We start from the raw sequence: 14,682 nt of genomic DNA on the forward strand, positions 1-14,682 counted from the left end.
TACTGTAGAATTCCATAGATGATTAATGATTTCCGTTGCTCAAGCTTGATTATTCATTTGTTTGGTTCTTGGTATGACATTTCTTAAACAAGGTACATATCTTAAATGATTCAAATATTATTTCATGTTTAGTCATCTTCTCATTCTGAAAATAATACGGCGGTTTTTAAACTTAGAATATACAAAAAGATTTAATAAAACACTGTTTGGGCTCAACGGCATCTTTTATATTGTATATGTTTTACAAGTTTGCTCGATTAAGCTTTGATTATTCTTCATGAAAAAAAAAAGTACCGTATATTTTGTGTGATTCTGACTCGTTTATAGTCTGTTAATTCTTGTAGTTATCTTTCAGTCCAATGCTTTAAGATATAAAAACGCACACACAGCAGCATCATTTCATATTTAGTTTTTCTTGGGGGGGGGGGGGGGCAAAACCATAGCTAGCAGTAGATTTTCAGGTTTTTCATTGGTATATTGTCGACTTATGGATTAAAGTGTATACAAATATCAAACTCAGCGGGAGCAATTGCCCCTGGAGCACCAAATGACGCCCCGGCGCACACAGGAAGTGAGAAAGTTTTATTATTGCGACCATTTTTCCAAAGATAAAATTAAGTCCGCTCAACAATGACAGAAACTATAATAATAATAATAACTGCACGAATTATTCTCGAATTATTAATTCAACTTATCTTTGGACAAACTTTCAATATTCATCTCTTCACTTTGGTTGAATATTCCAACATCCCCTCGTATTTGTAAACAACAACATATGCTTCACCACGAGGATCTTCAAGAGCCGACGAATGCCGTCTATTAAGAGAAACGAGGAAACACGAAGAGTCACGAAGAGGACCCCTCCAACCCTCCATAGGATCCGCCTCCAAAGTCAGTTATAAAAGAACACGGCAAGGGACAGAAGATATCACTTCCAGCTTATCATTCCTATCTTTCTCTTCACGCTGCTCTGGGCAAGAGGTTCCTATTCTATCTCCGCGTTGCACTGGGCAAGAGATTCCTATCCCGTCTCTGCGCAGCATTGGGCAGAAGATATTACCTACCTCCGCGTTGCTACAGGCGGGAGCTCCAACCTCATAGAAAACGGACTATCACTTAGAGAAAAACTACTTATTTGGTAGGATACTGTACAAAGAACTTATATAGGGTGTTTCAAAACAACACCGACAATGTTTGGGAGCAGGGACGTAGTGTCCATTAAGGCTAAAAGGCTTAGCCTATCCATTTATTTATACATCAGCTTCAAATGTTGCTTTTGGATATTGATACAATTAATTTTATTAAAATGGATTTATTTTATAATACGCTGTTTAATCATCAAGCGAGTTGAAGCGAAGCTTATGCAAGAACGCATTGAAGGCTATCGGCGGCTAGTTTTCCGCTTCTCTCATGGAATTAGGAGAATGGGGCGGTGACAATCACTTTCCCGCCACCCTCAGCAGACGAAAACTTCTTGAGCTATACACAAATTCATGATGCAATGAAAGTGGACGAATGTTGACGAAAGGCTAGCCTTCGGGTGTTTGGCGAAACAAAAGCGACAGGATGCGATGCGGTCTTGGAAGAAAGTATAGAACAGAGACTATGAAAAATTTAGAAGCTCACATTCAGTAACGAATTTTGATCAAGAAAAAGAAAAAAGGAGAGACAGAGAGAATAAAAATGTTATGTTATTATGAATAGTATTAATTCATCAGGGACCTTATTGCGTACTGGTTTGCGTTATCACAGCGTAAAATTTACATTTAAGTTTTCGATTATTGGCATAGCAGATATAATTGCTTGTTGTATTTTTTTGCGTTGCGTTGCTATCCGCAAGCTTTTCGAAGATCGATACTGAAGGAGGCCTCAGATGAGGTATAGTTTCTTTCTTTTTTAAAAAATACTTTCAATCTAAAAATAGCTTTCTCTGTAAAAATTATCAATTGACTGTGAGCTACTGCTCTACTGTTTTCCATTAGTATGCTGATATGTGTTGTTGTGGGTGAAGTGCTTAAGTTTGTCTATGATTTGGGAAAGTTACACTTAAGATCGAACTATAGCTATCCGTTTATATTTGTTTCTTTGAAACAGTAATACAGTATATGTGTGATATGCGAGTATCGCATATGTAAGGAAACCGTATGTATAAGGAAAATATGAAGCAGAACCACTCTTATACTTTTTCTTGCATTGTATGAAAAATATATGGCATGAATTAGCATTTTTCTATCAAGCATTACAGCGTAGTCAGAACACTAAGACGTGATCGTTTAAATAAGGGCGGGATAGTTTTTTTTGGGGGGGGGGGTTACTTGAATTCACTTTACACTCACATATACATACAACAAAAATTGCAAGTTTCAGGGGATTGGGACCCTCCTAGCCACCCTCTAGCTACGAATCTAATTTCAGCCTACCCATTTCAAAACTTCACGCTACGTTACTGTTTGGGAGGTGATTTCTGACACTAAGATAAGACAAAAAATATAGACAAACCTGGTGCACAAATGCTTCCTTTAGAAGTTATAGAAGTTATGCTTCCTTTAGAAAACTTAAAAAAAAAGAACTTTAAAGGTCCATAGCTCCTAAACTATGGGACCTATTGTAGTCGGGTCAAGACTTCACTTGGGAACTAGTATGTGCCCTCTCCAAATATCCAGTTTCAGAATCCTGCGATACTTCCGCAACGATTTTTATACAGGTAGTTGGTGAGAACTTCAAATTATATGCCCGTAGCCAAAGTTCCTCTATAAAAATTGTTGCGTAAGAATCTAAGGATTCTGAAACATGTATTTTTGGATAGGGAAGATGCAAGTTCCTAAGTGAAGTCTTGACCCGACTACGGTAGGTCCCATAGTTTTGGAGCTATGGACCTTTAAAGTTCATTTTTTCATGTTTTCGGCAGCCTATAACTCCGAAAGGAAGCGTTTGTGCACCCAGGTTGGTCTATACTTTTCGTCTTATCTTGGTGTCAGGAATCACCACCCAAACGCTGTCGGTGTTGTTTCGAAACACCCTGTATAGAACTTCTGTAATGAAAAAGTGAGGGAAAAGAAATAACTGGTATACCGTTTTTACCATACATTAAGATATTGTCGTTCCCTACAAAATCAAGGACGGATAGAAGTCACGTTACATCCCTTAAGTATAAAATAATCAAATTATGTAAACTGATTATAGAAACTGTAAATATATGTAAATTAATTATATCTATATATATAAAAGAGAACGCACAAATCCTTTGTGAACTCATCACGCTAATACGGCTGAACCAATTTCTTTCATTTTTGGGGGGTTATTAGGATTTGGACCCTAGATAATTTTTATCATATCACTTTAATTTTTAATTACCACTGTCTTGAGATAATTGACCATTCAAGTGTCCATACGTACAAATCCTTTGTTATTAGTTCATCATAGGTAAAAATAAACGTATTTATATGCAACCCGCATGACCATGTGACTCGGCGGGTTAACATAAATGACAGGCGATATAATGTTAACATTTACTGGAATCTACTATGGTTTTTATCATATCACTTGAAAGCGAAAAAGTAAAAATTATCTAATTAACAAGGTTTATTGCGTTCCGGGGTGACCGCAGCGAAGCGGGGTGAACGCTGCTAGTATATATATATATATATATATATATATATATAATGGAATTACAACGTATTTCTTTCTTATTTCAGATATAAATCATGGCTGATGATACAAGTGATTATACCATTGAAGGACGCATCGTCACAAGCACTTGGATTCACGAGAGGACCAGAACAGTGAAAACGTTGCAACAAGTGCGTATGGATTTTTAATCCTCTCCAAAGAACTCTGTTTCGTTGGGAACAGAAACTGTTTTCTACTGGCAGTGTTAAGGATAAACTACGAAATAGTGGACCATCAAAAAGTCGCTCCGCATTGAATGGAAAGATCACCAATGAAGTCAACTTGCAAATGGGCCGCGAAAGTTGGTATACCGCGGTCAACTCTGCGCAAACACATGAAACATGACTTAAAATTAAACCCATATGTACCGAAATTTGTTCAAGAATTATCTGACAATGATTTAAGCCAAAGGAAGGTGGCATGTGACGCACTTTTGCATGTGTTTGATACTATCCTGAAAGGTAGAAAAGTGATTTTTAGTAATGAATATGATATATACTTAAGCTCTTGAGCAAGACATATCTTCTGATTGAAAGAAAACCTTTATTTTTATGAGGAGATTGAAAATAACCCTCCCCATGTTATAATATGTGCTGGCGAGGACAGCAAACAAATTTACGGTCCATATTGTTTTGATGGACCTCTTAACCAACATCGATATATTGAAATGCTAAGAAACTAGTTCATTACCCTTTCGGAAACCCGAGGGGTCAAGGGGACATATTTTTAGCGCCTCCTCATTTTACCACTTCGGTTCGAGAATATATTATTGAGATGTTTCTAGGACACTGGATTGTCCGCGGATTGCCTTCATCGTCCATCCACTTAACTGACCACCTCGAAGCCCGTACTTGACGACCTATGACAATTCACTCTGGTGATTCATCAAGAATAAGTTTATTGTTGCAGCTACGGCTGATCAATTGAAAGAAGCTATAAGACTTGATTTTAGACGGATAACTCCAATGCTGAGAAGAATGCCCCACAGAACCTGACAACATATTACTTTGTGTTCGGAGCGCGATGCAACCCATACTGATGTGTTAGACATTTAGATATTAATGCAACAGGTGTCCAGTATACATAAAATTCAATGATGTGTACATATACAGTTAAAATTAGCATAATTTGAATATTTAGTACTTCAAAGGGGGTGGCGGTACTTTGTGCCCACCCTGTACACTGAAAAGATAGGTCACATGTCGTGTCATCTATAAAGTATTAGTCTCTTTAAAGTCATCTTAGGAAATGATTCGCAATCAGGGGCGTCATTTAGGGTGGTAGGAGGCGGAAATTGTCCCCTCAAGGTTTCAGGAATACATATACTTTAATCGATTGTCCACTAAATACCGTATACTAGTACAAAACGTTAAAGTGTTATGTCAGTGGTGCTCTTGCCCCCCTCCCCCTCAAGCGAAGTCGGAAACGACGCCCCTGTTCCCAATGAGCTACGTTCAAACTCAGTGTAACATTTCATCAAAAATTATCTGATAATTTCCCTTACTTGTGCAAGAACCAATGGAAATATTAAGATTACACGTTTTACGAGATTATAAAACATTTCTTTCTCTGTTAAAAGAAAACTTACCTTGAATAACTTTTAGCCGACATCCCCACTATTTCTTCGTTACTTTGCCTGAGTTGTTCGTTCATGGATAAGTTAGACGCAGGTTCCCTCTGGTAGAGTTTTGCGAAACTACAATCTGGACGAGACGGTTCGGAACCTCCAGACGCGAGAGATTTCATTCTGAAATTAAGAATATAAAAACTTTATTGCACGATTTTGTAGCAAGTTTTTGTAGTCAAATACAGTATTTTCTTAACTTTGTTCTCAAACGATATAACTTACAGCAACGCTTTACAACATGTGGCCCATGGACCCTCAAGTGATCTTGATTCGAGATTTTCAAAGAAGTGTCACAATGATTTATTATTTTTTTTACACATTTATTAATTTATTGTAATAATAATGATATTATTTTAGTCTACCAGGTTAAGTTCATATTTTTACATATGTTGTAGCAAGAGGTGCGGTGGCTCAGTGGCAGAGCGCTTATATCTTGTGCGTGGGGTCCCTGGTTCGACCCCCGGCCAAGTAAGTTTGTGGTGGACAACATCGTTTTTGTGGGTTTCCCACACCAAAGGGCCTCACATTAACCTTATACCCACAATTAAAAGTTTTAGTTTCACCTAAGGCTAAGATATTGAATATCGACACACGAATAAAAGGAATTGCTCATAATTCTCTTTTGATAAATAAGATAGCAATTGTACGTTTCAAAACTAATGGGAGTACATTTCATCATGTTTTTCGCGTGTTACGTAATTTTCCCCAAGACATGTTGTTAAGGAATGACTTTTTAGTATGTCAGAGAGTCCAAATCGATTTGAATAGGAGCGTTTTGTTGTTAAGGAGATTTGGAAAACCTCCTAGATTTGCTCTAGGTAATGACAGAGATATTTTCAAGGAATTGTCACCACAAGTTAATAATTTGGTTTGTAATAGAGGCCCAAAATAGCTCACTCCCTCACAAAATAAGTATTGTGAAGACGCTGGTGGAAGAAGACTTAACTCTAGCGATACCGCGAGGGTAACGAGCGGAAAAAAAGATAGCATAGGTCTGAAGCCAATAATATAATAAGTTGATTGCTATATTTTAGTATCAAAGAAAGGGACTTTTGGGGGCCCCGGAGCTTGGGCTCCATTGACTTCGCCCTTACTCTGCTCCTGGCTATTGTCTGTACAACAGATACGCAGTGGCGGATCTAGAAGGGGGGCAGCCAGAATGCACACTATGATAGATACAGGGGCGTCATTTAGGGGGACAAGAGGGGGCAATTGCCTCCCCCAATCTATTAATATATATATATATATATATATATATATATATATATATATATATATATATATATATATATATATATATATACACAGGGTGGGCCATTTTAATTAATCTACGGAAATATCAATTTTGTTCCATTCATTTACCTTCCATGATTTTCACACTACGGGTACTGGAGTTTCCGAACCATATTATGGCGGCCATTTTGAAACCGGTGCACAGTATGGAACATCTTTTGGTACAGCGTTACTTAGTTTTCCAAGACCTTTCGAACGAGGTATTACTCGACGCATGTTCTCATTTGACATTTCAAAGTTACCCCCATTTAGGGGGGCGGAGAGGGATACTTTTGGCGGAATTGGTTTTCCCCCTTAGCAATATATAACGTGTACTTGAAACATTTCTTCTATGTTTTATCATTTTTCAGATATTTCCGTGGATTAATTAAAATGGCCCACCCTATATATATATATATATATATATATATATATATATATATATATATATATATATATATATATACATTAATAGGTTGTCTATTAATATAGTAGTACAAAACGTGAAAGTCTTATGTCGGTGGTGCTCTTTCCCCCCTCAAGCGAAGTCTGAAATGACGCCTCTGGATAGATATATCATGAGTTTACAATTTTTTATGGGTCCTGAAGACGTTTCCAATTTAACGCTCTCCATGGATATTATGGCTAGGTTGGATGTTGACATTGTCGACCTCAAGTATCGTTTTACACATTGCATAACAGAAAAAGTGCAACTGAAACTATAGCTAATGTTTCAAAAAAAAAAAAATATCCAATAAAGAATAGAAGGGAACGCTTGAGATGGATCACTAGGTGTTCTCGGTGCTATGCTAAACGCTGCTTAAATAGTGCTGTGTTGCCAGGTAGTGTCAAGTGCTTACTGATGTCAGATAATAAAAAAAAGTAATCATGGAATTATGTTTGGATACTTACTGGAGAAATTAGTTTTCGACGCTTACCGCAATTCACGGCTAAGTCCCGCTTCTCGAACTGCAACACTAAAATCCAGGAATTAAACGTTCAAATTTGGCACCAACGCATTATGGCGTTCTGCGCAAGTTTCGTCTCAAAATCTATTTCCTTAAATGTAAATTAATATTTAAATAAAATGTGAAACATAACACGAAAAACGGTCAGACAATATATCTATTTCGTAATAAGAACGTTACTTTAAAATATCTTACACATACAAATAAACATTTCATAAAACTAAGAGCAAGTGCCATCTTGTGTGCTCATTATGAAACGAATTAAGTATTTTATTTTATTTGTTCCCTTTTTCGATGTCAGAAGATACAATTAAATGAATCAGTGTCTTGTGTTGTAGCTGACACATTACTTTATCTTATAGTACAATATTTATAATATGTAACGTTTCATTGCGCAGTAGTTAAGGGAATGAGCTAAAATATGTACTGACTTCCGGGTAGTGATCCACCTTAATATAAACTGTCAAAAATATATAAATAATGATTTCAATTATTTTTGTCACTCAAAAAACTGTAAGGGTCTAGTCCCCTTGGCTCCGGGATAGATCCGCCACTGGGAATACACATCAAAATTGTCTATTTATTCTTGAATTTCATATTGTAGCATTATCTATCTTTTATATGTCAATAGATGTAGTATCATCACCAGGGCACGGATTTTGTTGACAAGTCAACTTTTCTCTGTTACGCATAAGACAAGGCAAATTCTAATAAAAACGTTATCTATCAACTCTAGGTTCTAAAAATATATATTTTTAGGGTCAACTTTTGGTCACTTTTTGCCGTTTTGAAGTTTCAGGTCATTTTTTAATATTTTAAGGTAAATTTTAGGTCACTTATGGTCTTTTTATTCCTTTTCTTCTACATAAGGAAATCTTAAAATGAACACTGTTTACGGATGTGAAAAAGACGGAGTTAAATAATCTCTTTTCATGATTCCTGACTATTCGGGTGGAAAAACTGCATTCTTAACAAACTAATGAAAACTAAGCTGTAGCTGGTTGACGAAAGGTGGAGGTTGATAGGTGGCCGAACGGATAGTTTTGGGTTGTTGACCACAAAGGATGTGATCACATGAATAACTAAAAATGAATTAGAAGGCGTATAAAGATTTTAAACAGGGTATTTATCTATTATTCTCATGTTGTCTACACTTGCGAACTTTTATTGTTTAAGAGTGCTTCCTAGTTTCAACTCGGGAGTGAATTGACGGTTTCAGTACGTACAATGTCGTACAATGGACTGATCAACGAACATAAATGATCAATGGACTGCAACTAACTGAAACAAAACTTTTTGAATATGAGTGACAAACGTTAATTAAAATCCAATGGATATTTAAAAAAATGTTAATGTTTTACGAAATAAAGATTTAAGAAAACAAAAGTTTTAAGGTCAATTTTTGTGAATTTTAGGGGCATTTTACAAGAATTTTAGTGTCATTTTATAGGTCACTTTCTAGAAAATTTTAGGTCAACAAGATCCGGGCCCTGATCATCACCATGAATTGTATATACACTATATAAGAGCAAGATCTGTTTTCTTTTCTTTTACAAGGAATAAAGAAAATAAATAAATTTAACATTTTTGGGGGCTTGGGTTGAAGTTAGATTGCAGTTAATAATGGCGGTAAGGTACAGGACAGTATTTAAACATTAGTGACAAAGAGTGGGATTAAATAAAAATACTTTTATTCTATTCGTTAGAAGAAGAAGAAGAAGAAAGAAAATATACTGTGGCTGTCCACTTGTGGGTAGAGGAAGGGATAGTAATGAAAACAATTTGGATTATTAACACTAACAGTACCTTGAATTGTAAAAAAAAAAAAGAACAGATTGTCGCACCCAAAAGAAGAGTAAAAAAAAGTTCAACCAGTTTATATTCGTGACTGCATTGCTTATAAAATCCATCCGTAAACATACTTTATTGCCACAGCCAAGAAAAACAACAGCGAATCGAAAAAGCGAGTTTTTTTGGGCGAGGGGAGACTTGTGGGTAAAAAGAAAACAAGAAAAAAGAACGTCGCAATGCGCGCACTTGCGACCTTCCCACTTCCTGAATTTTGTGAGTCCGTCAAGTCCTAAATCATACGGCTCATCAAGTTGATGGACGTCTACGGCTTAGTTCAAAGCTAAAAACACACAAAAAAACACACATAATCAACAGCCATCTAAACAAATGAAGCGTAACTAAGAACGCCTTGTTTTGTCTCCCTCAAACTGAGTGAGTCATATCTCTGAAATTAGGCTTAAACTATTTAAACTCTCATGATAATATTAGCAGTTTTTTTTTTCTTTCTTTCTGTCTATTAGGTACGGATGATTTCGTATTTTGTTGTTGCATATGCGAAATGTTGAACTCTTTACATGTGTGGCTTTGGCAACTAATGAATGTGGTCATTATTACAAACCAAGGGTTTAAAAAAAAATCAAAAGATGTCGTGATTACAGCTAGATATACAAGTAGAAACGTCTAGAAATCTCATCTGTTTGGAGTTCACAATCCAGATTTTAAAAACAAATTTCCAAAATAATATCAGATCAAAGAAAAGGATTACTCATTTGTTTCGTATTGTTTAGTTTTAGTTTTACCAAGAAACTTACTGAATAGCGGCATTGTTACTGCTTACGTCTCCGGTACAGATAGTTATGAGTTCATCTCCTGGTGGGAACATACTTTCCAATTGGATATAGACGTACAACCGTATCGGGATGTTCATGCGAGAATTCCAAAGGTAGAAATAGGAATTTCCGTGGATAATATCCCGTGGAAAATACTTTTCCATTATACAGGGTGGCCCAAAAGTAGGTATGCAGTTTCGTACTGATCAACTCATTGCTTTTTACTTTATTTCTTCTTGTTATCCTTCTGGTAGACTTAGTTTCTTTATTATACAGGGTTTTCATAAAGTATGGACGGATTTAATTCGCTTATAATTTACATAAAAATGCTCATATTGAAATCAAATAAAGTGCAAACGGTAGCGGAAGGATTACATTTTTACCTGTAATCTGCACCAGCTCAGTTCATTCACCGCCACACCTCCAACTGGGCGCCATTTACGTCCACACATTCGCGTAGGCGGCATATACATATTTTCACATCCTCTATCTGTTAGGGAATTTCTCGTTAAGGAACTGTCTCACCTTGATTGCATAGTGAGGGGGTGCCCCGTCCTGTTGGAACACGATGTCGTTCTGGATTCCACGTGCCTCCAGTTCCGGAATGAGGTATTTCTGCAACATATCCAGGTACGAATCTCCATTCACGGTCTCCATTCAAGAAACTGACCCTTGCCGTCTCTCTCCCTCTCTCAACGTGTTCAGAGTTGCCGCTTATCTAACAGTGTTGCCAACTAAAAATTTAATCCTTCCGCTACCGTTTGCACTTTATTTGATTTCATTATAAGCATTTTTATGAAAATTATAAGCAAATTAAATCCGTCCAGACTTTATGAAAACCCTGTATGTTTTAATATCTTTTTACTTACATCTTAAGCCCGGAACAGCCAAAACAAATAAACATATAAGCTAGAATGTTATACTTGATCAATACAGTGTCACCCATAGACAATGCAGGGCCATATTGTATACAGGGCCGCCCTATGCAATTATATCATTTGCCGCCTCCCTTTCTCCAGAAAGAACAAATCTTAGGAGACATGATTTTAAGTACGCTACCCCATCATGAACAACGAAGGGGGAGGAAGGGGCACTCGTACTCAGAAAGACCTAAACACTTCAAATACAATCTCATTGTGTCTGTTTATTCCTTAAATGATAATCTATTATGCTAGTGAAAGATAAGGCAAACGCACTTGCAAAGGAAAGCTGGTAATTCTTTTTATACAATTCAATATCGAGCTTCAATCTCAATATATCAGTTTGCAATCCCAGTGCAACTAGCTCTTTTATTTTTAATTCTTGATTTTCCTTCTATCTGTCAAAAAATAATAATAAAAGAAAAACTTGTTTCTATCTTCAGTGATAAGGAATTTGTTTGTGACAAAGACGAGACTAGTTTTCATATCAAAACTATGATAACTAACTAAATGGAACAGGTATTTGTTCGAGAATTGAGTTCTTGTATTTGACAAACAATCAAGCAACCCATGCTGGGATTTGTTTGGCCATTTGTTTTAGCACTGACGATGTGACCTTGAACTAATGTGACCTAACTATGATTTATGAATGTAATATTCAAATAGAAGGTTAGTTTAGTGAATGTAACTACCATAATCATGAAGTTTGTTTCCAACAAGAAATATTTATTTTAAACAATATAGTTATGACATTATTTTACCGTTCCTCGAAACTTATCGCCTCGTGCAAGTCTACGTGTTGCACATATGGTAGAGCCGGCCCTAATTGTATGTAAATTGATAGGCACGGACATTTGCAAAACCAGATTAATCAGGGTAGCAAATGATAATATTGGGACAGATTACACAGTGTATAAAAGCTATTAAAGATTTAGACAAGATTTAGACAACAACTTTAAAGTTTAAAGAGCCAGATAAAGTTAGAATAATACATACACAAGGTTAATGTTATTTGTGAGAAAGAAACATTTATAGTATAATAATAATAATAATAATAATAATAATAATAATAATAATAATAATAATAATAATAATAATAATAATAATAATAATAATAATAATAATAGTAATAATTTTATGTATAAAAGTTAAAACAGGATTTTAAAAAATATATTTAATTATTTAAATCTGTACAGTGTACGACAAAGGAAATCAGCATAATGTGTATACAGGGTGACTGGCAATTTAACCTATTCCTTGAAAAAGGATTATTTCTAAAACTAATTTGGAACAAATTTGTTCCTAAGAACCAGGGATCAGAAATCAGTAGGTTCGGAGTAATTTGCAGGTTTGTTATTTTTTAATTACTATTATTATTATATTTTAGATTTGTCAACTTAACAATTAAAAACTGCAAATTGTGATTAAACTACTCCACTCTGACCGCTAAATTGATATTTTTCTAATAGCTGACGAATAAAGTACTACTGTAAAAAGAAAACAGAAAGGAAAAAGAGCGTACTCAAAATAGTAGAAAGTCAGATATAAGTGGCTCATAAATCGCAAATCGAGGTATTATTTTTATAAACTCTTTCATATCAAAATACTACTACTACTACTACTACTACTACTACTACTACTACTACTACTACTACTACTACTACTACTAATAATAATAATAATAATAATAATAATAATAATAATAATAATAATAATAGTAAGGCTAAGACACTTGACATAAATATTGTTAAAATGACTTAATCATTCTATATGCTTGCAATACGAAAAGGTATAAACGTTGTCAATTTTCGATAGTTATATAGAAAAGCAACACACAACGCACTGTAGCACAAGTTTGAATTTAATAAATTCACTTGAGCGTAGAAAAATAAATAGAAAAATGTGCAAAGTAATCAAGGCTAATAAAACAAATCAAAATTAAACTTAAAATTTAGAAATCTTGTTCGAATTGCCCTCCTGGTTGCGTACGCAAGGACGCAGTCTACGACGTATATCATCCACTGTCGCTAGCAATGAGAACCTGTTTTTATCTGCTGGGTGGTTGCCAAGTTCGTCCCTCTTAACTCTTCAACTGATGCTATAGGCGTGCAGTATACCAGGGTCTTCATGTGACTCCAAATGTAGTAGTTCTATGGTGTGAAATCCGGACGTCGCGCCGGCCATGATTTCAGACCACCTCCACAAACGTTCGAATCCATGAAACCGGCTACGCGCAAGTCATGGTAGTTTTTCTACGGTAGTATTTCATCCGTCAGCTATTAGAAAAGTGAAGGCGCCCATAAGAACATAAAATATACGCTATTCTTTCTGCTACAAGAGAGACTGCATCATTTATAGCATGTTTTAAGACAGAAAATGTCCATGCTGTTGCAGGTTGTGACGCTAACTAGAGGAAGAAATATAGTTTACCTGCATGATGGCTGCCCAATCCACTGTTACCGAGGCATGCAACAGTGGCTGAACAACAATTATCCATTCACATGGGTCAGTCTACGTGGCATTTGACAGTAGCTGGCGCGAAGTCGAAATTTATGGCCTTGTGATTTCTACATTTGGGGTCGCATAGCACACACCGGTAGTATCTGTAGAATGATTGAAAGAGACGAACTTGGCAGCCGTCCAGCACCTAAAAATCACGCTCTCAACACTGGTGACAGTGACCGCAGTATATCGTAGGCTGCGTGATTATATACCCAACCAAAGGAAGCAATTCAAACAAGTTTTGTAGATTTGTAAATGTATTTTCGATTTGTTTCATTAGGCCTGATTACTTGGCAACTTTCTCCCATTTATTTCACTGCACAGAGTATATGCTCACGCTGAAGTGAATTTACGAATCAAATTGAAAGTGCTACAGCGCCTTATGTGTATTTTTTAAATTACTTTCTTATTTTATTTATTTAGTTTTTGTCTAATTCTTTCGAAACTTGACAACACTTGTACCCTTGTTGAAAGTTTATAAAATGAGGTAGTCATTTTAACACTTTCTACACCAACTGTCAACTTTTTTGAGTTATTCACTTGGATATAAAGGAGTTATTGTTTTTAATAATACAAAGATTTGTGATTTATGACCCAATTTTATCTGACTTTCTGGTGATTTTTGGCTTTTTTTTTTTAACAGTAGTAGTTCATTCGTCAGCTATTACAAAAGTGCAGTATTCGGCTAAACAAACAGTACTGAAATTCGCGTACGTATTGCGTGCAGTAGCAGTGTGGTATATAAGCTGTGAGCGCCACATGTGTGCTTAGTTGTGTGGGGACTAGCATAGTGTGCAGTTGGCGCGAAGGTAATGTTACTCATAATAGAGGAGAAGGTGTTTATTATCGACCACTATTTCCTCTAATACGGTGTAGGGCAGCATCTCACTGTATGAGATGAGTGCGCACGTCTACTGTATTGCTCTGGAGCTGTGGTATATGAAAATGAAGATTTCATCAGCAACATATGATTCAGTGATGAAAGCCATGTGTACCTTGATCGCTACATCAATCGACAATTGATTATTGACCCATTCTTGCATGATTTACGTGGTTTTTGCCGCACCAAAAATCTATCGTTAGAACACCAGTGGATGCAGCAA

General features: G+C 35.9%; 1 protein-coding gene across 1 annotated transcript in view; it reads right to left on the bottom strand.

The window, feature by feature from the left end:
- LOC145680230 (transcription factor SOX-10-like) overlaps positions 1-14,682 on the bottom strand; it is a 256,148-nt gene that overhangs the window by 8,939 nt on the left and 232,527 nt on the right. Inside the window, exon 6 of the mRNA XM_081750546.1 lies at positions 5,258-5,416. Coding sequence (XP_081606672.1) covers positions 5,258-5,416 — 159 coding nt within the window. The remainder of the gene's footprint in view (positions 1-5,257; positions 5,417-14,682) is intronic.

Source organism: Thermobia domestica, chromosome 3 (assembly GCF_964235325.1).
Source record: "Thermobia domestica chromosome 3, izTheDome1.hap1.1, whole genome shotgun sequence".
Classification (NCBI taxonomy): Eukaryota; Metazoa; Arthropoda; class Insecta; order Zygentoma; family Lepismatidae; genus Thermobia; species Thermobia domestica.